The 21,952-nt window shown below is 41.6% G+C and overlaps 1 protein-coding gene across 3 annotated transcripts in view; it reads right to left on the bottom strand.

Annotated features, from left to right (window-relative positions):
• Positions 1-1,729: 1,729 nt before the first annotated feature.
• Positions 1,730-21,952, bottom strand: part of BDNF (brain derived neurotrophic factor) — a 40,879-nt gene continuing 20,656 nt past the window's right edge. For all 3 annotated transcript variants that reach the window (XM_030484817.1, XM_030484819.1, XM_030484818.1), the window contains exon 2: positions 1,730-5,093. In XM_030484817.1, coding sequence (XP_030340677.1) covers positions 4,332-5,093 — 762 coding nt within the window. In that variant the 3' untranslated portion in view covers positions 1,730-4,331. The remainder of the gene's footprint in view (positions 5,094-21,952) is intronic.

The raw sequence follows: 21,952 nt of genomic DNA, 5'->3' as shown, positions 1-21,952 counted from the left end.
GATGGTTAGCTCCCATATCTTCTTCTGTAGTTCCAGTACGTATTTTGAGGGTGCCTATTTCATTCCCTAGGTACCTAGGCCGTATCTTTAACACATATTTCATAAGTTAAAGCAACCTCACCCACCTCTGTCCTACCTAGGGTCTGAGCAGAGCTGGCTCCCATAGCCAGGAGCAGGCCTGTGGTGTGGTAATAACACAGCCCCGTTCCTCCATCCACCAAAGGTTTTAGTACCTGCAACTGCTTCTGTTAGCTGATTTCAAGACAACAATAAAGCAAGCAATGTAATGATTATAATGATAATCTTCACAAGCACCACTTCCTCAGTTCCTGTGGAGTCTTTGCCGGTGGGAAATATGCAGCAATAGAATTTTTTAAGAGTCTGGATTTGTGCTTCCCTCCCTTCCCCTTAAGTTATGTGGAAGTTTTTCATTCATCATGAAGATTTATTGATTGTTCTAGGGTTATGGGATAATTAAATATACAAAAGCTTGGCAGCTGTGGTAAAGAATATTCTTTTACAAATGCTAAAACATGTTAAATCCAAGGAATCCTACCCCTAGTACTCCAAGGGGTTCATAAATAAGTTCAGTGCAGGGGATATGAATATAGATGATACCATTTAAAAATCATGGCTATAGCTATTGAGTTTATGTCTCACATCTCCCTTAGTTACTGAGATTTGTAACCCCTCCCCCTCACTTCCATTACACTTATTATTTTATGGCTGAATAAAATCATATATATGTGTCATTCATGGGCTTTTAGACTCACGAGGACTTTTGTCCTAGAAGTAAATGGAAATATATCGTTCTGCAAGTATCCCCAACTTCTATGAAAGGTCAATTCTTTCCACCCCTCCCCTCCCAGTGCTAACTGTCCATCTATGAAACAGAGAGCTATCTGCCCTCCGAGGGAGAGTTTTATTGCTAAAATAAAGTAAAAATTGTTTTAAAACAAAGAACACACATCTTTATAGTAAAACTCAAGTTTGTTTTACAATTAGAGAAAAGAGTCACATGGTCCCCCAAAAAACCCCAAATTTTATATATATATATCTTCTGAAAATATATTTAAAAACATAAAAAACTCTATAGTTAAACATATATTATGTTAATCAGTACACTTAAATATAGCTTAATTATATTTACAATATGATGCAGTTGCTTTTAAATTTTAATGCCAATTTCAGTTTTTCCCAAAAAACATAAAATTATATAAATATACAATAAATATTTATGTTACACAAGGTGAATAATAGAGAACAAGGCCACAGACATTAACTTACAGTTGCAAGAGTCTTTACTTTAACACAGCACTAGGCCTGCTGACATGCATGATATACCTTTGTCACAAACAGACCACAGCAAGAGTTCCATTAAGCGACATGAAAGAAAACCACCCCCACCCCTCCTTCCCATCTCTGACTTAGCTGAAACTGTCAAGCCTGGGCTCATGGATGCATTAGGTCAGGCAGGCGAGAGCCATAGGGCTGCAGTTCAATTGCCAGTTTCACATTGTTATCAATAGGCATAGAATTGGTGGAGTATGAGGAACGTCACTCTGGACGTGGATACAGGACACAGTTCTTCCGTAGGTTCTCAGCTCCAACCCTTAGGCCCCCCCTCACCTGCACAGGCTGCCCTTCACCCCCCTGAACCTACCACCCCACACCAGCACCACCCTGACCTATGCTGGGTGAGGATTGCTGAGTTAAGGATATAGCCATAATTAACTTTGGGAATGAGGAACTCTGTTTCTAGCATGATTTATGCATTAACACTTCTCTTTCAGAAATTCAATTTCTTAGAGCTGGGAATTGTTTTATTCCTGTATCTGAATTAGATTACTGTCACATCCTAGCTATCATTTCTTTTTCTAGTCTAGATGAGTGATCCATTTGTTACTCACTCATTAGCATCATCCTTTCTCCCTCCTAAGCAATCAACCCTGGTTTTGAGGGGAGCTACTGTTACACCATCTCTCTGCTGTAGTTTAGGAATATTGCTAAGAATAGATCCTGAGCCATGTTTGGATTGTTAAATGCAAAGAATTGTAATACACACAGGTATTGGCCACAGAGGAATGAAATTCTCCAGTATACCAACATTTAATTTGCACAAAGAACAATTCAGTTGAAGTTTTGAGACATTTCATTAAGTTCTTTTTATTCTTTTTCTTCTCATTTCTGATGTCTGTGTGGGAGCCTGAATATCTGCAATTGATTGGGAAGGCTGAAGTTTGAAGTTCAGATGGGACACGCAATTCCCTCTTCTCTATCACAATCCAGTGTGCACATGGCCAGTGCAAAAGGTTTTCACTGCACAGTTGTGCTGGTTCTCCTTTGACCATCAGTTATCCCGGGGAAGGGGAAATCATTCTAGCCTAAGTAGAAGAAATCACTGATTTTGAAGTGTTAGTCACTGTTAGCTTCCAGCATGGGTTTCTACTAGAAAGGACATAAAGTCAACGTTAAATATGCTCTTCAGAGAGAATTATTGTGGGGAAGCATATTCCAAATAAGCTTTGCCCAGTTCAGGTTTTTAATTAACTCAAACAGTGAGGCAGACTAATGCAGATTCTGCAGCATTCAGAAGCAGTGGTATTTCGCAGTACTTCCCTCTTTGTTCAGCTACTTTTCTTCAACTACAGGAATTACAAATATAGCATCTGCCTCCAGTGAGCTCACCAAGGAGTTATTTCTGCTTCTCTGCCCACTGCAGTCAGTGCAAGTGCTATGCACAACTCCCAGGCTTCCAGCCTGCCTTTTTAGACATACTTCAGGATAGTTAGAGAGGCAGTGCCCAGTTAATAAATCTATTAGAACCTCAGCAATGTTAAGCCAACTCCTCCAGCACTTGCTCCTCATGTACTTCATGAGTATATTTTTTTTTATGCCTATATTTGTTTCATAAAATAAGGCTGTCAGCAGAGGTAGAGCCACACAAACTCCAGTTGCTTCATCTAGAAGCAGTGCTTCTTTCTGCCTCATTCCCTAGCTATCTTCCAGGCAGGGATGCCACTGCAGCTTCACACCACACTTCGAGGGCCTGGTGCTGCTGGAGATGCCCTGGAGAGTAAGGGCATCAGCAGGCAAGGCAAGCTCTCCCTCTCACAGGATGCACAGGACCATGTTCAGTGCTGACTATTTGGTCAACCCAAAACACTGCTCTCCTGAACTCACTGAGCTACTCAGTCTCATGACCAACCTGATTGCAGATCCACCTCACCTTTCTAGACCCTCTTTCTAGTGCCATTCTTGTTGTGCTTCATCAAGACATTTGATCCCAGCACAGAGTCTTTTATCACATGAAGGTCATTGCTCTCAACACTCTATATTTTCTATATGACAAGCTCCAGTTGTATGGTAAGTGAAACACTTTGAAGATCACAACCAACATCCTTCCAGAGGGAGGAAAGGGAAAAGAAAAACAAAAATCAAACACAAACAACCATGGTATAAGCAAATGCAGGTCTCAAAAGACAGCAAATAAAAAATAAAAATAATTAAAAAAAAAAGAAAATAACCCAAGAAAGCATGTTGCCGTATGGTTAATTAAGTGCTGTCTTTAAGTTTCTACAATGTGAAGTGGAACAGTGGAACATCACCATTCTTTTTCAGTTGCCTCTTTTTTTTTTTTTATTATTTTTTGTCAGTAGTTGGATTGCTATTGCAAACACCTTCACAACATACAAAAAACAAATTGGTTTTTAATCCAGGATAAGGTAATGGTGGTTTTTTTTTCTTTTTCAATCTGATGGGAGTTCAAAAGTAAAAGAGAAACAGTAAAACTATGACAACAGCACCTTGACATTGTTTAATTCCAACGCTATGAGGAGTTAAAAGCAGTAAACAGATATAATACTAACAGGAATAAAGATACTCACTGTCTAAAATGTAAACGGAATGTTTTGGTTCAATTTATTTTTCTGAAAGAGGACAGTTTATCATCAATCCACAATTGAAGCAGCATGCAATTTTATTCTTTTTTTAAATCTTTTTCTATTTTCAATTCTTGGCAACGGCAACAAACCACAATGTTATCAAGGAATGTAATGCAGACTTCGCTGTTTGCTTGGGTCTCTTTTTTTTTTTTTCCTTTTTTGGATTTTTTTTTTTTTTTTTTTTTTTTAACCTTGTGCGCAAATGACTTTTGTTCCCCTTCAGGTCATGGATATGTTCAATAAATAGATTGTGGAACTACTGTACTGTATAAACTTCAGTTATACATGCAGTCCATAAAATTATTTTTTTACCGAATAATTTACCCTGTTATGTATATATACAAATAGATAATTTTGTCTCAATATAATCTATACAACACAAACCCACTATCTTCCCCTTTTAATGGTTAATGTACATACACAGGAAGTGTCTATCCTTATAAAGCGCCAGCCAACTCTCTTTTTATTATCCATGGTGAGAGCTCTCACATAAGACTGGGTAGTTCGGCACTGGGAGTTCCAGTGCCTCTTGTCTATGCCCCTGCAGCCCTCCTTTGTGTACCCCTTGGGGTTGCATTTGGTCTCATAGAAGTATTGCTTCAGTTGGCCTTTGGGTACTGGGACTTTCTCCAGGACGGTGACAGTTGCCCCGGACATGTCCACTGCAGTCTTTTTCTCTGCCGCCGTCACCCACTCGCTCGTGCTGTCGCAGACGCTCAGTTCCCCACGGCGAGCTGGGTCAGAGTGGCGCCGGACCCTCATGGACATGTTTGCAGCATCCAAGTAGTTTTTGTACTCCTCAAGCAGAAAGAGCAGTGGGGGTTCCAAAGGCACTTGACTGCTTAGCATGACTCGGGATGTATACAAGTCTGCATCCTTGTTTTCCTCGCTGGGCTGGATGTCCTGGTCCTCATCTAGAAGCTCCTCTATGACATGTTCAAAAGTGTCTGCCAGCGATGTCAGTCCTCTTGAATCAGCATTGGGCCCATTTAGGCTCTCAAGAGTCCCATGGGTCTGAAGACCTGGGTAAGCCAAGCTGCCTTGTCCTCTTACACTAGCTTCTTTCATCGGGGCAGCTTTCATGCAATTGAAGTATGAGATAACCATAGTAAGGAAAAGGATGGTCATCACTCTTCTCACTTGGTGGAACTGTAAAGGACGAGAACAAGGAAAAAAAAAATTAATTTACAAGGGATGGAGTAATAATAAAATTCACCTGAGTTGTCATGAGACATTATGCACTTTCTGCAGAGATCTGCTGCATGCAGCCACAACTCATTACCCCTGATAAAGCATACTCTTGTACAAGGGTATTCTTTTGATTCAGAGTTTCAGAGAAAGCATATGCCAAAGCTTGGGCATCACCGATGCCACCAAGTCAGAGTTCTTACATGCCAAAGTCTTCCTGTAGTAAGTATTAGATTAAACACTATGCAACCTCCTTATTTATTGACTGATTACACCTATTTAAAGTAACAGCAAAGACAGAACTGCTATTGAGCAATGCAACATTTCAGCAATAAAAGGCAGCTTCACAAACATGAAAGGCAAGACTTTCACTTCAAGTGGAAATATTTGATTTTTAAGATCTCTCTATGCCAAAATATTTTGTCATTCTATTCACAATCCCCTCCCCATCCCCCACAAACAGCACCAGGATGAACTGCATTTGTGTTTTGAAAGCAATCTTCAAAACACAAGAAGCCACTACCACACAATTCTGAGGTCTCAGCAGGTCAAATCCTCAACTAAAAGTAGAAGGTATGTATGCATAAATATAGAACAAGAAAATGGTCCAGCACAGTAGACTAAATTTGAGCAGGACAGCTTGCTTGCATCATGTGAATGCTGTGGAAGGGACCTGGTGGATTACAGGCTGATAAGAGCTACACTGAAATGACAGCACCAGAACCACTGCACTGTACTTTGCCAAAGCCCCGTAGTGCCTGTTCTCAAGCAAGCAAAGCAGAAATCCAGCAGCACAACCAGCCCTACTGCCATACTCAACAAGCTTGCTCGTTTCTCTCACTCTCTGCCCCAAGTTCTGGCACAAGTTATGCTTTGGGGCTTATGTGTACGCTTGGCTCTGTCTTCATTGAGCATAGAGGGGTAGCACCAGGAAAGCGCCAGTAAGAAAACTCCTCCCCAGGCTTGGAATCTGCACGACTCACTCCTCTCAGAACTCCCAACAGCTTGGGCTTGTATGACTGCCCCTTCCCAAGCGCTTCACTAAGTCTCTGTAGATTGTACATTCCTCAAACTAGAAATGTTTTCCTCCTCAAGTGCAGAGTACACACTTTGTGTACTATTACAATAAGAACCCCCAAACCCTCCAGTGACAGGCAGCTATATTTTGACCTATCCCAAGTGCTACTACAAATGCATCACATCCAGTTGTTATTTTTTCTCTTTCCAATCCCTGCTCTCACCAGTTCTGCTTGCTAGAAAGCAATGACATTGTTCACATTTTTGAAGCAGCAGCTAATGCTTGTTTCAGAGCTTTTGAAGTTCATTCGGAAGTACCTCATACTTGGCAACTCTCATTGTAGTAAATGCTATTTCTGTTTGCCAACAGGGTGCTATGTTAAAAGGCTTACTTCATCTCTTGCAAATATGCTGTGGGAAACTAGTACTCTTAAGACTAGAACATGGAAAGACAATCTATCATAAAGCATAAAAAGAAAATGAAATATGTACTGGAAAGGCAGTGCCCAAAATGTAGGTGTCAAAGTGTACTTAATGGAGTGGGAAGAGTGGGAAGTGTTTGGGTTTGTGTCCCTGCCCCTCTCAAACAAGATTTTGGCTAAGAATCCTCTCTACCCCAGCACAACTCTTTCTTCATCTCTCCATCCTTCTTCCTGTTTAAAACTGTTACTGTGGCATAGATTTATTAAGATTAAACAAACCTGACATCTGTGACTCACAGGAACATAGTGTTTGCTCTAACCATGCAGAACACTAATATTTTGCAGATTTTTTTCATCCTTGGATTTTTATAACATTCTACAGGGAGCAATACCAGATTTTTTTCCTCAAAGGGGAGGAAGAGAAACACAGAGATGATTTACAACTCAAGGAAGGTGGTTATCAGCCTTCCTTTATCAAACAAGGAGAGACAAGACAAGAGGGAGAAAGGGTAGTTCAGCAAGCATACAAATGCAGAGCCAGTGGAAGAGGCAACACAAATAATTCATGTACTCTGAGAATTGTATTATATAAAACTTCAAAGGAAAAACCCCCAAACACCCACATCAAACTCTGTGACCACCAGAGCAGTGAACACAACACAGATCATCTGGCTCCTAATCAAGTTCCTGTTATTTTCATTAGAGCAGTGCCCAGAGATCCCAGCCAGTATCTTGACTCTGGAGGACAGATTCTGTCTGAGCACGTAGTAGTACTCTTTTGCCTTCCAGTGCAAAAGAGAGAAGACACCACACAAGAGGCACCAAGACAAGCACGAAACAAAGAGAAGCTTGCACCCATCAGTTATATACACTGGTTGGAAGCTGGACATTTGCTTTTCAAGGTAAGTAGCTCAACCTTAAGTTAGGCAGGATCTCTGGACCAGGCCACATCCTTCACTGTTGTCATTGGGCTGTTTACCTCATGGTAGCAGTGAATTTGGACGGATGTGAAATTAATAGAATAGCGGCTGTGCAACTTGATTCAGACATATTTTTCTTACAAGGAAGAAGACTGAAGAGACGTGGAGAAACCTCACCAACTGACTTCAATAAGACCTCAGCATCCTCTGCCAATGGCTGGTTGGTCACCAGATCCAACGGTACTTTATAGCTCATGTTAAATTAATCCCTCCTCAATCAATTTTGCCTTCCATTTAGCAAGGAAACTGCTGTCAAGCTTGATCAATTTACATCTCATCTCATGATATACAACCACCACTGTTATCTGGACTGGCAAGAAACAGTGCACAACTAAGGCTCTGAAAACCAGTAACTCCAAGACAGCCATTACCCATATAACATACTGAAAACACACAAGGAAATGTGTCTCCCTGAAAGCCACCCTTCTTCCTCCCATTTATAACAGTAGAAGAGTATGTCACAGTAAGCTTTAGCAGCGCAGACACATGCAATGCTGCTAGCAAGCAAACAAATCAAACATCTACTTCTTTATAAATGAATCCCTGACTATGCCTAACTGTGTGAGCAGGATGTGAAAAGATTATTCTATCTGAGGAATATACACAGTCCTTGTCTTTGGCAGCAAAATAATATCAAATTATTTAATAGAAGGAAATAACATTTTAACACCTAGGAAATCTCTTCATTTTAAAGGCCATAGTAATTTCCAGCATCAGCTGCTTTAAATCTACTAGTTTAACATACTATAGCAGAGCAACATTTAAATCTCATTTCATGGGTAGAAACGCACCACCTTTCAGCTACTGTTGAACTGACTCATGAATGCATAGTTCATCTCTTACTTAGTGAGGTAGGACTAGTATCCCAATGTAGCACCCAAAAGGTCATTGGAAACACTTTGGATGGCAGCTTCCAGTCTTTTCCCTCTGCTCCCCAACTATCAAGCCTTCATTATATTGCAAAGATTAAAGATACCACCTGCCCTGTTACACTAAGTGCCTTGTAAACCCCAAACACTAACAGATTATGTACACCCTTCCAATCACAAGGCAGTCACCATGTCACCCCGCGTGGAAGCGGAACCAAGGTGGGAACATGGGAGAAAGCTGTATTTTCCTGTCTTCCCCAGTATGCTACACTCCTGAGCAAAGTATTGCCCCTTTCCATGCTGGCCTCATTCACCATGATGAGGCCTTGCATAGAGATGCCCGGCATTTCTGTGTACACCCATGCCTGATGCTACCCTCGTAGAGTGAGCAGCTACTTCCCATGGTAAAACTCCCTCATCAATGCCAAGTATTGCTTAGTGGGAACAACCTGGCTGATACCACACATTCTGAGGGCATCAGTACTGCAGAATGCCAGACAGAACAGGGTAGCTATGGCCACTTTCAGTCAGACATACAGCTAAGGAAAAAAACGTAAACCAAACCCAAACTAAAATCACTGAATGTACAGCCTCAACCCATAGTCCTATCATGCATTCATGCCCTCCTGTCTCAACTGTAGAAGGTTCAGGTCTACTCCCCACCTTCTAGGAACCACAAATGAATGCTGCAGCCCTTTTGCACTCCTGTTCAGCTACGTCGCTCGGCACAAAAGATCCCTTCTGTAGGAGAGAGAATCTTGGTTCAATTGCTGTCCTATAGGCTGTTCTATATACTGCCTATCTGTATGCACATCACAGATACATGCTAGCCCCCTTGAGACATAGCCTTCAACTACTCTCTCAGGTCACACAACACGTGTCAGAAATCACATCTGAAAACAGATTTCTGAACACTGCTCATTCTGGATGCGCAGAATTCTCGGGCCCCCAACACTAGAGGGATGTGGATCTGCTTAAGCAAGTCCAGAGGAGGTCACAAAAATGATCAAAAGGCTGGAGCAGCTCTGCTCTGGAGACAGGCTGAGAGAGCTGGGCTTGTTCAGCCTGGAAAAGAGGAGGCTTTGGAAGACCTTATAGCAGTCTTTAAGTACCTAAAAGGGGCCTTACAGGCAATCTAGAGAGGGGCTTTTTACAAGGGCCTGTAATGACAGGACAAGGGAGAATGGCTTTAAACTGACAGGGGGAGATTTAGACATAGTTTAGTGTGTGGTGTACCTGTCCATGGCAAGGGGGTTGGAACTAGATGATCTTAAGGTCCTTTCCAACCCAAACCATTCTATGATTCTACAATTAGGCAGAAGCTCTTCCCTGTGAGGGCGGTGAGGCACTAGAACAGGTTGCCCGGAGAAGCTGTGGCTGCCCCATCCCTGGCAGTGTTCAAGGCCAGGTTGGACGAGGCTTGGAGCAACCTGGTCTAGTGGAAGGTGTCCCTGCTCATGGCAGGGGGTTGGAACTGGATGATCTTTAAGGTCCTTTCCAACCCAAACCAGTCTGTGATTCTATGTTCATTCTCATGGCTGCAAGAACATCCTTCTCTCATGCAGCGTAGTAAAGCTGAAGTAATGAAAAGAGGTCACCCACCGTGGACCAGACCTCAGGAAGGCGTGACCTAGTTTGTACTTCAATAAAGTCCACACAATTCCAGCTAGAATAAGGGCATATAATTGTGGCAGTTGTCTCCACTAATGGGAAGGAGGCTCATTAAATGAAGGTCATGTCAATTATCTACAGCTAGTTTACATATGCAGTCAATTACCTAGCTGTACAATTTATTTATTTACATTTAATGAGGATTCATCAGTTAATTGTTTGATTTCATTATTTTTAGTTATTTTAAGCAGAAATTGAGCAGCTTAACAGGTTGTATTTCCAGCAGAGAGACCTGAAGGACAGCTGTGAACGTGTGCGTGCTTTTCTGCATCCTGATATGTGCCATGAAAGCTGAAGTAACTTTCAGTAGTGAATAATATTCAGTAGTAGTGAATAAATTTCAGACATAATGCTGTAGTCTCCAGCAAGGAGTGTGTGGTGGAATATAAAATTAGCAGCAAGAAGACATTCATTTTCTGCCTTGCCATTTTTTAAGACCTTTATACACAAGTTCAATTTACTAAATACTACTGAATGGCACAAGCATGAGTTCCTGCTCTACGCATCATTACCAGAGCGTGTGAACAGATACCAAAATGGGATGCATGTCAGCACATGATTTGCAGAGACTAAACGTACTGAGAACAAATAGTATTAACCTTTAACACATGCATAACTGGATGTCTGACACACTCTGGTTATCCTCACGGCTATTTATGCAGCAAACTACATAATTACTTTTTATTACTGAAAATAAAGCACCCCCCCAAATACATACGCATGCACACCCACACTCAATTTGTATTCTTGTAAGTTGGTGCTTCATGTCAGGAAGAAGAAACCCATTTTATTTTTCTCCTCATGTTGTTTTTCCCTGAGGTAATAAAATCTACTTAACTGTAATGCCAGAGATGGCAGAGACCAAGAATCATTCTGAAGATAAATACTAAGCAAATGTACAAGTAGTTTGTAAACTACAGCTTTTAACATGAGAAATTTGCTTTCATCTTACATTGCTAAATATTGCCTATGCTATAGCTTCTGAGAGCAGTGAAACTCCGCAATGCCTACATTGGCTCTGGAGAGGTATGCATCCTGGTTAAAGCACTTCAAGGGGGTTTTGTGGGGTTTTATCACTCTCCCCCCAACACAGGAAAAAAAAAATTTAAATCACAACTTCTCCTGTCAACCAGAGGTGGGAAAGAACCCAAAGAGAACAGTGGCAAAATAATAATGACATGACATTATACCCTAATCTTTCACAGAGTTATGCATCAGTTTCCTACAAACTTTCATCATACTTTTCTGGACACTGCAAAGGGCACACACTTGCTTCAAAGCTCAAAAAGAGAGAATCCAGCTGCTCTAATGGGCACACACCAGACAGTCTCCTTGTTACAAGCATGCATATACTTAAATTGGCCAAGTGCAGGATTACAAGGAGTTCCCAGCAGGATTTCTGTCGGATGGATCTCAGGCCCATTCTGCCCATACCAGGAAATGGGCAGGATGAGTTTTGGCAGCACACGCACGAGAAGGAATAGCAGGCCAGACTCACAGATGGTACCAGAGCTTTCAGGAAGGCAGCAGCCATGGAAGAGAACAGATGTGCACTATTTTTATAACTGGACAATGAGAACTGATTGTTGAGCCAGTGACACACATGCTGCCTTTCCAGCTGTTTGTACAGCATCCTGCACATGGGGCTTTCCAACTGCATCGGGGGTTGCAATCCCTGCGCAAACTCAGCTCCAAAAGGGTACTTGTGTGCATGCCACTATACGTATCAAACACAATATTTTTTTGGCCCTAATTCCATGTTGACATACCAAGGTATGCAGTGAGGGTCCTCCTCAAATAAAAGCACTCCCAGCAGGTTTATTTTTGGTCATCAGGAGTATCACAGGTGGGGTAACATGCTGCACTCCTATTGCCATGACTGAAATACTGTACAGTAGGGATGTGACTTCTAAGTCTAAAACCCAAGCATTAGCAAATTTCAATTTCAAAACTGACTTCAGGCTTAGAAAACTGCATTAATCTGTTTTAGAGTTTATGTCAAGATACATTAATGCCATTCTGTGGTCATTCAGAAGTAACATTATGCGATGTCTGTGAAAGTAAAGTTCACCTTATAGATTAGGCTACCTATTACCCCCCTCAAAACAAGAAAACCAACCACAAAACCATTCCATGAAATAATTGCTCTGTGCCAAGATACAATCTGGTTCCTCTATGGGAGCAGATAATTATAGTTCTCCGAAATCATTTGCTTTGATAGCCACTAGAGCTTTATATGATGCTAATTCAAGCTGCACGCAGAAGAACCTCAGACCTTTGAGCAGCATCTGTGGTTTGTCTTCCATTTCACTACGGGTCTTTGGTATAAAATACTGTGCTGAATCGTCACAGAACTAAGCTATTCTGCCAAGTACACACATGAAGCTCCCACTGAAGTCAAGGATAATTGGCACCCGAGATTAGGAACAGAACGGAGCATGTTGCGTGCAAACTAGCGTGAGCTGGATCCCTTGTACTGTGACATGTGTCCAGCAGTCCTGGAACAACCCAGAAGCTGCTGTACCAGTTGAGCTTGGATCTCACAAGTGCCTATAAACTAGTGAACAGCATGTAAAACATCCCACGCACCCATCGGTTCTGCTGCAAGTGGCAAGTTTCCTAGGACCTATAGAACATTATGCACTCAACAGGAACATAAGTGAAGCTTAGCCAAGGAAAGTCAATGGTTAAAAAGCATAAGCATCAGATGGAGCAGCTACCCATGGTTTGGGCAGGCAGTGCCTTCTCTAGGGTAAGGGAGAAGAGCAAGGGCTATACCCATTTGTTGCAAGACTCTTACCTTTGCTGAGACCCTGACTGTGTGTGGCATTGCTGTAAGAGCATACCTCGTTTTTAGCCATAGTCAGTCCTTGAAATGAAACAGATCAGTATGTCGTGGTGTGCACGAACCCGAAACTGGAAATGCCTGTTGTCGGAGCCCTGACAGGTATTAACAATATGCCTGCATTTGCCAGTGGTGTTATCAGTCATCTTTTGGCTGCCCGCCCTCGTGTGCAGATTTCTCTCAACACATGCTCAGTCCAGTTGTTAGCACGGCATCTTTATGGAAATACCTTCCACAGATGGGGCAAGAGATAAAAGCTTACGCTGAGGTATCTATCAGAGCAGCTTCTGGGAGGAGTCAACTCCAAAGTTATATGGGAACAACCAGATCAGGAGCAGAAATTGGTCAGTTTGCAAAGCCATCTCCATTTACATTAATGGAATAATGAAGAATCTGTATGGAGTAAGGACATACTCATTAGGAATCTAACCGACCTCACCAGAGCCAGCCCTGCACGTGTCCTGCTGTGACAGCAGCTTTATCTTTGGAGATAACACTGTTGGAAAATTAGGTTACTATGTTAATATAACTGTATTGAAAACACTTTGGCAAGAAGTGCTCTTTCACCGCTGACATTTCACTACGACAATACAGTACACCACAGATTTCAAAGCATTAGAGCATTATAGTTTTCCGCTGTTTTTTTTCTTCCACACCTTCAAGGTGGTTTCATGCTGAAAAAAAAAATTCTGCAATTGTATGCCTGGTTCTCAAAATCTCACCTGTTTTAAAAACCTGGGGGCCAACTTCAACTGGATTCAATAGAGGGATACAAGTTTCACTGACAACACTATTTCCATGGTCATGTGTTGGAACTAGCATACAGTAGCTCAGACCCACCCAAATAAGCTCCCCCCCGCCCTTTCATCCTTAGTCAGGCAAACACCAGTGTATGTGCTTACCCACTTAGACTTACTGTGTTGTTGCTTTCATTTCCAAGCTCCACAGAGGAAAAGCATTTAGAATTATTAGAAGGGGTGAGGAGGTACATCTGGTAAAGTTGCAAGTGCCTGAAAACAAGCTTCATGAATTGTAATGCTCAAGGTACAAACATTTAATGGAACATAAAGAAAAAAAACTTGCAGTCTTGAAGGAAAAAATAATTTATCAAGCTCCTGCCTTCTCCCAGTTATAGAATGGTGTAATTTCTTTCACAGAGTAGTGTTACACTGCAATTCCCATAAATTACACTGACACTGGGTCCTTCCCCTCCCCATCTAAAAGCAAAGTTTAGCTGGTTCACAACTTTTCACACTTTGCCACCAAATACAACTACAGGTTGTGGCATCACGGGAAATTATTTCCACAAAAGTTCTTGAGGTTTATTGAAGCAGTATATTCCAGTGGACCTAATCCTGGTGGACACAGTCACTGCCTCGTGTAAGCCCATAGTTCATAGATTTATACCAGCTGTAAAGGTGGCCCTGTATTTATGTGCTCATAAAAATCAGATGAGGCTGACACCTAAACCCAAGATAATAGCTGTATCAGAACAAAATGTGACAGGTTTCAGCAAAACAGCTTCCTCACACTCAGGACTCCTGAAGGATACCTGCATATTTGGTAATAATTACACTTTAAAGGGGGAGGGGGGGGAAGCTTTCAAGGTGTGCAGACTAGCTCCTTCCTTCCCCCACCGATAGCAGCACATAAATAGCCCAGACATGCCTGTAAACAGAAGTATGCAAAATCCAGCCCAACAGCACCTAACTTAACTCTGCTCCGCACTTGGGTGTCTTGTTTCATGCACACACACCCCCCTGCCAAAGAAAGTGGCTTTGCTGCCAGCATACTGTTCTCACTGTAGGAGCCATGAAGCTCCAAAGGACAAGTCTATGTACAGGCTTTCAGTCATTAAACAAACACTTCCCTGGAAAAACTTCAGTACCTGTGGCCTCACATCAGCGGATCCTACTGCCCTGCAGGGACAGAGAACTTCTCTTCAAATAGCTGGGGGTGGGGGGAGGAAAAGGAAAGTTAAAGGGAAAAACATTAAATTACCCAATTAGTCTGTTGAAAACTCTCCCAAACCTCTGCACAACACAATAGATTATGTAGAAGTCACTATTCTATTCAGAATCAAAAGCAGAGCTGCCTTATCAGAGATGATTAGTGGCTCTAGAAAGGAAAAAACCACTTAGAAGCTGCAAGAGCAGAGAGACCTGGTACTTATGTACAAGTGAAGAGTTGCAGCAGCAACATTTCTTGGAGAACATATTATCAAAGCTTCCAAAGTGCTTTGCAAACACTAAATCTCAGCATCCTTAGGTGAGGATGAACCACATCGGAAATTCTATTTTCCTTCTGGGTAGGCTGAAGCCTATAAAGACATTTAAACAACTTACCCCAGGTTGCATAGCAAGTTGCTGCTGAACCAGAGGAGAGCAAGGGAGCCCCTGCTCCCAATCCCTCGCTTCAGGCACTACCCCAAGCTGCCTTAACCATGCGTATCCCTCACATATTTTGCAAATCTCTCTGTGGTAACTTAGATGTCTAACCCAGAAAGAGGCAGGGCAGCTGATTAAAACCTTAGGGGTATTATTTTGAATACATACGCTAACTTACTTCCATCTGTGTTGTTAATTAGTTCCTGACTGTAGGTTAAATGTAGGGCATGTTGTCACGAGCCTAAGGTGGGGTGGCAGGACCTCCTGCTATTGCCATATGGCTTTTTGTTTCTTCATTCTTCAGCTTTTAGCCTCATGCTTCTAATTTGTGGGCTCAACCATTACACAACAAAGAACAACAAGAACAGCAAAACTAGTGTTAAAATAGAAATATTCTTCACCATTAAAACCTTCATGAGGCTTGATTTGAAATGCAACACAACTTTCTGTCTCATCCAGGGACTGCTTTTACTTGCAGCAAATTTGCTATGAAATTCAGGAAAGACCTAGTCCCATGGAGAACTATGACTGCACAAGTAGGTATTTACCAGCCCTATAAACACAAACCAGGTGGCTTGCCAGGGCCCAAAGGTCAGCCTTCATTTGTATGAAACGGAGAAGAGCAAGGCAATGTCTACTCGTAATATGGATGTTCAGCATATATAGGGGATGAAGCCAGTGTAGCAGCACAATGCCTATCGAAACAAGAAAAGGAAAAAAGATGACCGAGTTCCAGTCGTCTTTTTTTTCCAATGCATCTCCACAGAAGCATTCTTCTGTTAAAATACAAATGGCTCGAGACTGTCCTCAACAAAACTACAGGTCATGTTTTGACATATGCCTGCACATGACTACTTGTAAGATATGCAGAGTATCAGCAGTTCTTCTTCTAGTGAATACCAGTAGGTCTGGTGGTGCTTTGTGACTGAAGACTTGCTCCAAAGTGCTTAACTCAGTAGACACGGAAGTTATTTATTGTGTTTTCTAGCTCTCATTGAACACCTGTCCTTCCATTAGCAAAAGGCAAGGGAAATGATTTCTCGTATTTCCAAGCATAAGATCCTATAATTTTTATAATAGTTACAGGAATTAGAGGAAGGAAAAAAACCATACAACAATACCTATGTTGAGCAAAACTGATTAAGGATCAGGCGATACAACTTCGTGGTTGAGGCTTATGGAATTCAAGATGTTGCATCTAGGTTTGTCAGACTTCTGTGGAGACTTAGAACTCCAAATAGCTTCTTCTTAAATCTTATTTCTGCCTTTTTATTTTTGTTTTTTTAATGGAGGCGTGTGGCATTGACTCACTTCTCCTTTTGCAACACCCTTGTTCATCAGTATCACTCCTGCTACTTTTTTGCAGTTACAACTGCAGGAAGGTTCTGCACACGGCGCAGCAGAAATTAATCATCAGTGCAAAACAGAGAGAAAAAGGACTTAACATGAGTCTTCCAAGGAAGGCAGCTTTGTTCTTTGTTTTCAATTCAGGTGCAAATCATTACCTTTAAGGGGAAAACTCACTTTCAGATATTCTTTTGCTAGTCATTACACAAAACATAGATTTCTGTGAGAAGATGTAAAGAAGCACCTGCTTATCCTCTCTTTGCACCATTTCATTGGCAGCAACTTGCCAACACCTTAAGTACCCTGCTGCTGTAATGAGACATGAAACATCCTTCTTTGCCTCCCATAAAATAAAACCAATCCTTCTTCACCAGTCTGCAGGCCACTCACTGTCAACAACAAAAAAATTAATCAAGATATTGACATAAACTGTAATGTTTCTAACTGGAAAACCAGAAATGGAGAACCTCAGATATGTTTATTGCTAGTTTTGGTTCAACCCATTATAAAGATAAAGGGCAGTCATGATGTTCAGCAGCAAATGCGTACTTCACCACAGTTTCCTGGCACAGGTTCTGGTTAAGATACCCTTGCCAGCTTGAACTTGTTAGTGGCTTTGCTTCCCCCTTGGACTCACACTGGCTTTCAGTACAAACTCTATCAAATAGCATTTCTCTCTTGGCATTTACGGCTCAGTCAAACTGGATTATCAACTCAAAAGGAATGTAAATAGCAAGTGAAGATCCAAGTTTTAATGCAGGCAGCCAGCAGGCACAATTATCTACAAATACTGCAAAACAAGTCCTGTTGCTCATCCCAACAGCGTCCATGCACTTCTGTGGTACAGTGACAGCTATGACTAAGGGGAGGTTGGTTTACTTACTAATCCAGCCCTTGAATAAAGTTTAGATTTCAGTTCTTTTTATCTCAGTATATCAAGTACTGAACACTTACGGAGAGCGCCATGGCCAGTGTAAAGAAAGGTAAACTAAACCATATAGATACTAAATGTTGCACCAAGCACAGAAAGTAAATGGCAGGAGGGACTAAGGAATCCAGAGATCATAACCTTTAACTCCTTCATCTAGACAAAACGTCATTTCTCCAGGAGCTGTTATGTTTAAAGAAAGCCATGTTTTGATCATGTTAGATAAGGCACAAGCTGCAGTAGAATTGGCACAAAATAAGCTTAACTCTCTTTCTTAAGATGTGTACTAGAGGATGGGGGGAGTGAAGTGGAAGGGGGGGAATGACACAACATGACACGGAGGACAGGATGACAAGGACTTAGTTCTGATCTTATTGTTACAGCCTTAACTGCAGCCACAAGTCTTTTCTATTCTGAGTTAATAAAGAGCATATAACAGCATTTTGCACAAGACTTTGCCTAGTTCAATATTTTTCCAGGCTCTTCCTGCTATGCTACACACACGCAAAGGACTACAGGCCTACTTGTAGCCCAGTGTAGCCAACTGGAAAGGCTGAGATTGGATGTGGAACTCCAGGTGAGCCAAGGGTAGTTTTTCAAACACTAGTTTGGAACAACAATTCTCACACACCCTGGTATGATACAAACAGTTGGCAGTTGCCTCCTGAACTTGAATGGCAAATATCCCTGTATCACAGCTTCTCAGTTTCACACAGGAAAACTCTGATCCCTCAGAAGCTATATATTAAGTGCTTCTCCTGATATACTTTACACTGACAGATTTCAATTATCTTAATATATCACCCAAACCATCACCTAGGAAGATATGCAGCACATGCAGTCAACTAGTGGCTTGCATTTTCAAGGCTCTGGGAGATCAAAGTTAGCAACTCCCACCGAGGTTTAGTGGTGTTGAGTTTCTTATTCCACTGGGCGCTTGATAGCCATAAGCTAGAAGTTATTACAAAAGCCCCCAAAATGTACTGTGTCTGTAAGAGCCCAACAGAAATAACTGCACATGAGATTATGAGTTCAGTGGGTAAAAAGGGCACATTGTTCCTCTTTATAGGCAGTTCCTCACAAATTAAATAGGGAACAGTGCTTATTCTTCTCTCTCCAATGCAGAGGAAAAACCTGCTATAGCCAAAGATTTATGTACAAAACAAAAATCACAAGCTGTGAGCTCAAAACAAAACAGGAAAACATATCCTAAGAATCATGGGGCAGATAGAAAAAGCGCATGTCATGCTGTTAGATTTGAGGTAGCAACAAATACCTACACATCCAGTTTAAATTTGATACTTATTTGTGACATTGGGAACAGCCTGGATCTAGTGAAACCAAGCTAAAGGCTGCTGCATTGATACATTAAGAAAATCAGGATTCCACCAAATATCTGCTAAAAGACACCCCCTACCAAGTAGACTTCAATGATGGGACAGGCAACAACCTCCCCCAATTCAAAACCTTAAGGGACGAGTTCTACATTGCTTTTTTACGGTGCAAGCTTTGGAAACGCTACCAAGTCTCAGCCACAGCTGTAACAAACACATTTGACTTGCAAATACTTCTTTAGGTGTAGTCTAAAGTTCAGTCAGCAAATGATTTACTCAAAGTGGTGCTCCTCGTTCACCTATTTTCAAGGAAGATAGTAAAAGATTAGTTGCCTGCATTGCTAGGACAGGATTTGCAGGTACCACCTCAGTTACAGGGTTAAAAAAAAACAACCCAGCATGCATACACTACACTTACTGCTGCGGAGTAAGAACGGTTTGGATCAGCAGCCTCACTCGTTTTAATTGTGCAGCCTCACTTGCCAGAGCCAGCCACAAGCAGCGTGTTTGGTTCGTGCATCTCTAGGTGGCGGTAGCTGCTCAGATTTTGAGATACGGAGCGATGCTTACCTCAAATTTAGCAAACAGTATTCCTCCCATGCTCCTAGAATTGCCTTTTCTAATTTGAAATGTGACCCCCTCCCCCATTTCTTCATAATTTATAGTAGTCTGAAGCTGAGTCACAAGGATTTCTGCATTTTCCTAACCAAGTACACAAGAAAAGAAATGAACTGCCAAAGTATTGAGGTAATTTATAGCGTAAAGCATCGAGAGCTTCTAGTCGATCAAAGGACTCAGAGAAACAAACATAAGAACAATCATGCCTTCTGTTCTGTAGAAATGCCACGGCCAGAAATAACTGTCCTAATTAACTGGTTTCAAAAAAATGACTTCTCTGAAAGATACAATATTCTTACCAAGGAAAGTATACAACTGCTACAGCCTTATGGCAGCTGTCAGCGGGGCATGACAATTCCCTAAATGAAGTTTCCTTTTGCTTCCTCTGGTTGTCCCTGGTGCTCATCGTCAGACAACTGTATCCATCCACGATACCTAAATTATGCTGTAGCAGGACCTTCTGCCACCACTAGCATCAGCGTTACTAAAGGATTACAGTCACATCAGAGCAGCAGCATCCCAGCCAACCCTTTGTTCACAGTTTATAAAGGGTAGAAATTGTGTTTGAGATGAGGTTGGCTTTTTTTTGGAAGCCTGTTGCCTATTTAGTCAAGTCCATAGCACCTTCAATGCTTCAGACTGTTCCACTTTGATCGTTACTGTTGGGTGCAGCAGCCAGTCTATAGTTGCCTGATGATTAGGTCCTGAAAGTCGAAAAGGAGGAAAACATGAACCTGACCCTACAGATCACCTACACTTCATGAACATAACCACTTGTCCATGCAGAATAGGACAACTTCTGCAAACAGTGTTCCTCATAGGACAGCTCAGAGCCTAGAACTGTAAGCAACACGGCCAATGTAAGATTATATCAGAGGACATAGACCATAATATAATGGCCTAGTGACCCCAGTAACTCACAAATGTATCTCCAAAATTAAATCACTTGTCTTCAGTTATTGTACAGTCTAGTGTTTCCAAATCAAGCAGTATAAGGATGTATGTTGATAACATGTACATTTTAGAAGGCACCATGGCAGAGTTGCCTGTATGCACTGCAGAGCAAAATCTGTTATTTATTGTTTGTATTACCAGAGCACTGAGGAGCCCTTGCCAGGTAACAGGAACAGAAGACAGAGAAGACTACCTCTGCCCCAAGAACTTATAGTCAAAGATGAGACTGAATAATGGGTATGGATAAGGAAGGGAAACAGTATGATCTGCTGACAGACAGTGGGGACAGCCTACCAGCTCCATCCCAGCTCAAACATCAGGCAGTTTGCTCAGTGCACAGCTGTATCTCTTCCCAATGGGTATGCCAGTGAACAGAAGAGTTTTTACACACAGCACCTTTCTAACTGGAACCAAAGACAGTAGGTTATTGAGTTACCTCTTCATTTTGGCAAATACACAAAAATAGCTTAGCTTCAGTGCTTTTAAAAGCTTCCTTTTAAAGGGTGTTCACAGCTAAGCATTAACAAGAACACCAGCATATGAACTGATCTAAGAAATGATTGAGAGTTTCCTAATTAAGCAGCATCGTAACTATTTAGAAGGAACCAAGCACTCACAACATATGCTTGAAAACAGGTCAAGACAAGTTAGCAATTAACCTATTAAAAGCACATATCCTCTTCTAGTGGAGCCTCCACCAGTTCACACAATGCCTAATGTGAGATTTCTAGTGTAGGCACAGGGCACATTCCTAGAACAGCATTTCAGCTTTTTACACAAACCAAGGAGGCAGATATAGGGAATTTTTTTTAATAGGACCACACTTACTACACAATCCCCTCTACTGAGTGAACTGTTTCTCATCTTCATGGAGATGAGAGGGTCTCCCAGCTGCAAGTTTCTTGCAACCTGCTTATATACCTGCACCCCAGCAGAGAACTATCATCTGAGCTCAACAGGTAATGCAGCTTCTTGTGTCTTCTTCACTGTAACAGCAGAGGAATGGCTGCAGAAAGTGCTACAGGTACGGCAAGGACTCTTAACTGCATCTGCTTTCAGCTCAGCACTCTCGCTACATGCAAAGCTTTTAAGCAAAGGCACAGATCCTTATTTTCCACTATATTCTTTCACATTTGTACAAGTCTTTAAAATCCTCTGCATCTGTGTACTATATTTTGTAGTACTGCAGCATACTGTAGTACTCCCATAGCACTACGCTACCACATAATGCCTTTGTATTTAAAAGCATGCTGCTTGAAATTAAATTTTTTTTTTTTTTTTTTTTTTTTTTTTTTTTTTTTTTTTTTTTTTAGTTTATCCTCACTCCCTCCAAGATAAAAGTCCTTTCCTGTTTTCCTCCACTGTTCTATCTGGATTATTCTGATAAAGCAGTCTTGATCCTTCTGACCCGTTTTACCCTGATTTCACAGCCATGTAACAACAGGATC

This window comes from Strigops habroptila, chromosome 4, assembly GCF_004027225.2.
Source record: "Strigops habroptila isolate Jane chromosome 4, bStrHab1.2.pri, whole genome shotgun sequence".
Taxonomy (NCBI): Eukaryota; Metazoa; Chordata; class Aves; order Psittaciformes; family Psittacidae; genus Strigops; species Strigops habroptila.
The sequence above is the reverse complement of the archived record's forward strand: the minus strand, read 5'-3'. Positions and strand labels throughout refer to the sequence as shown.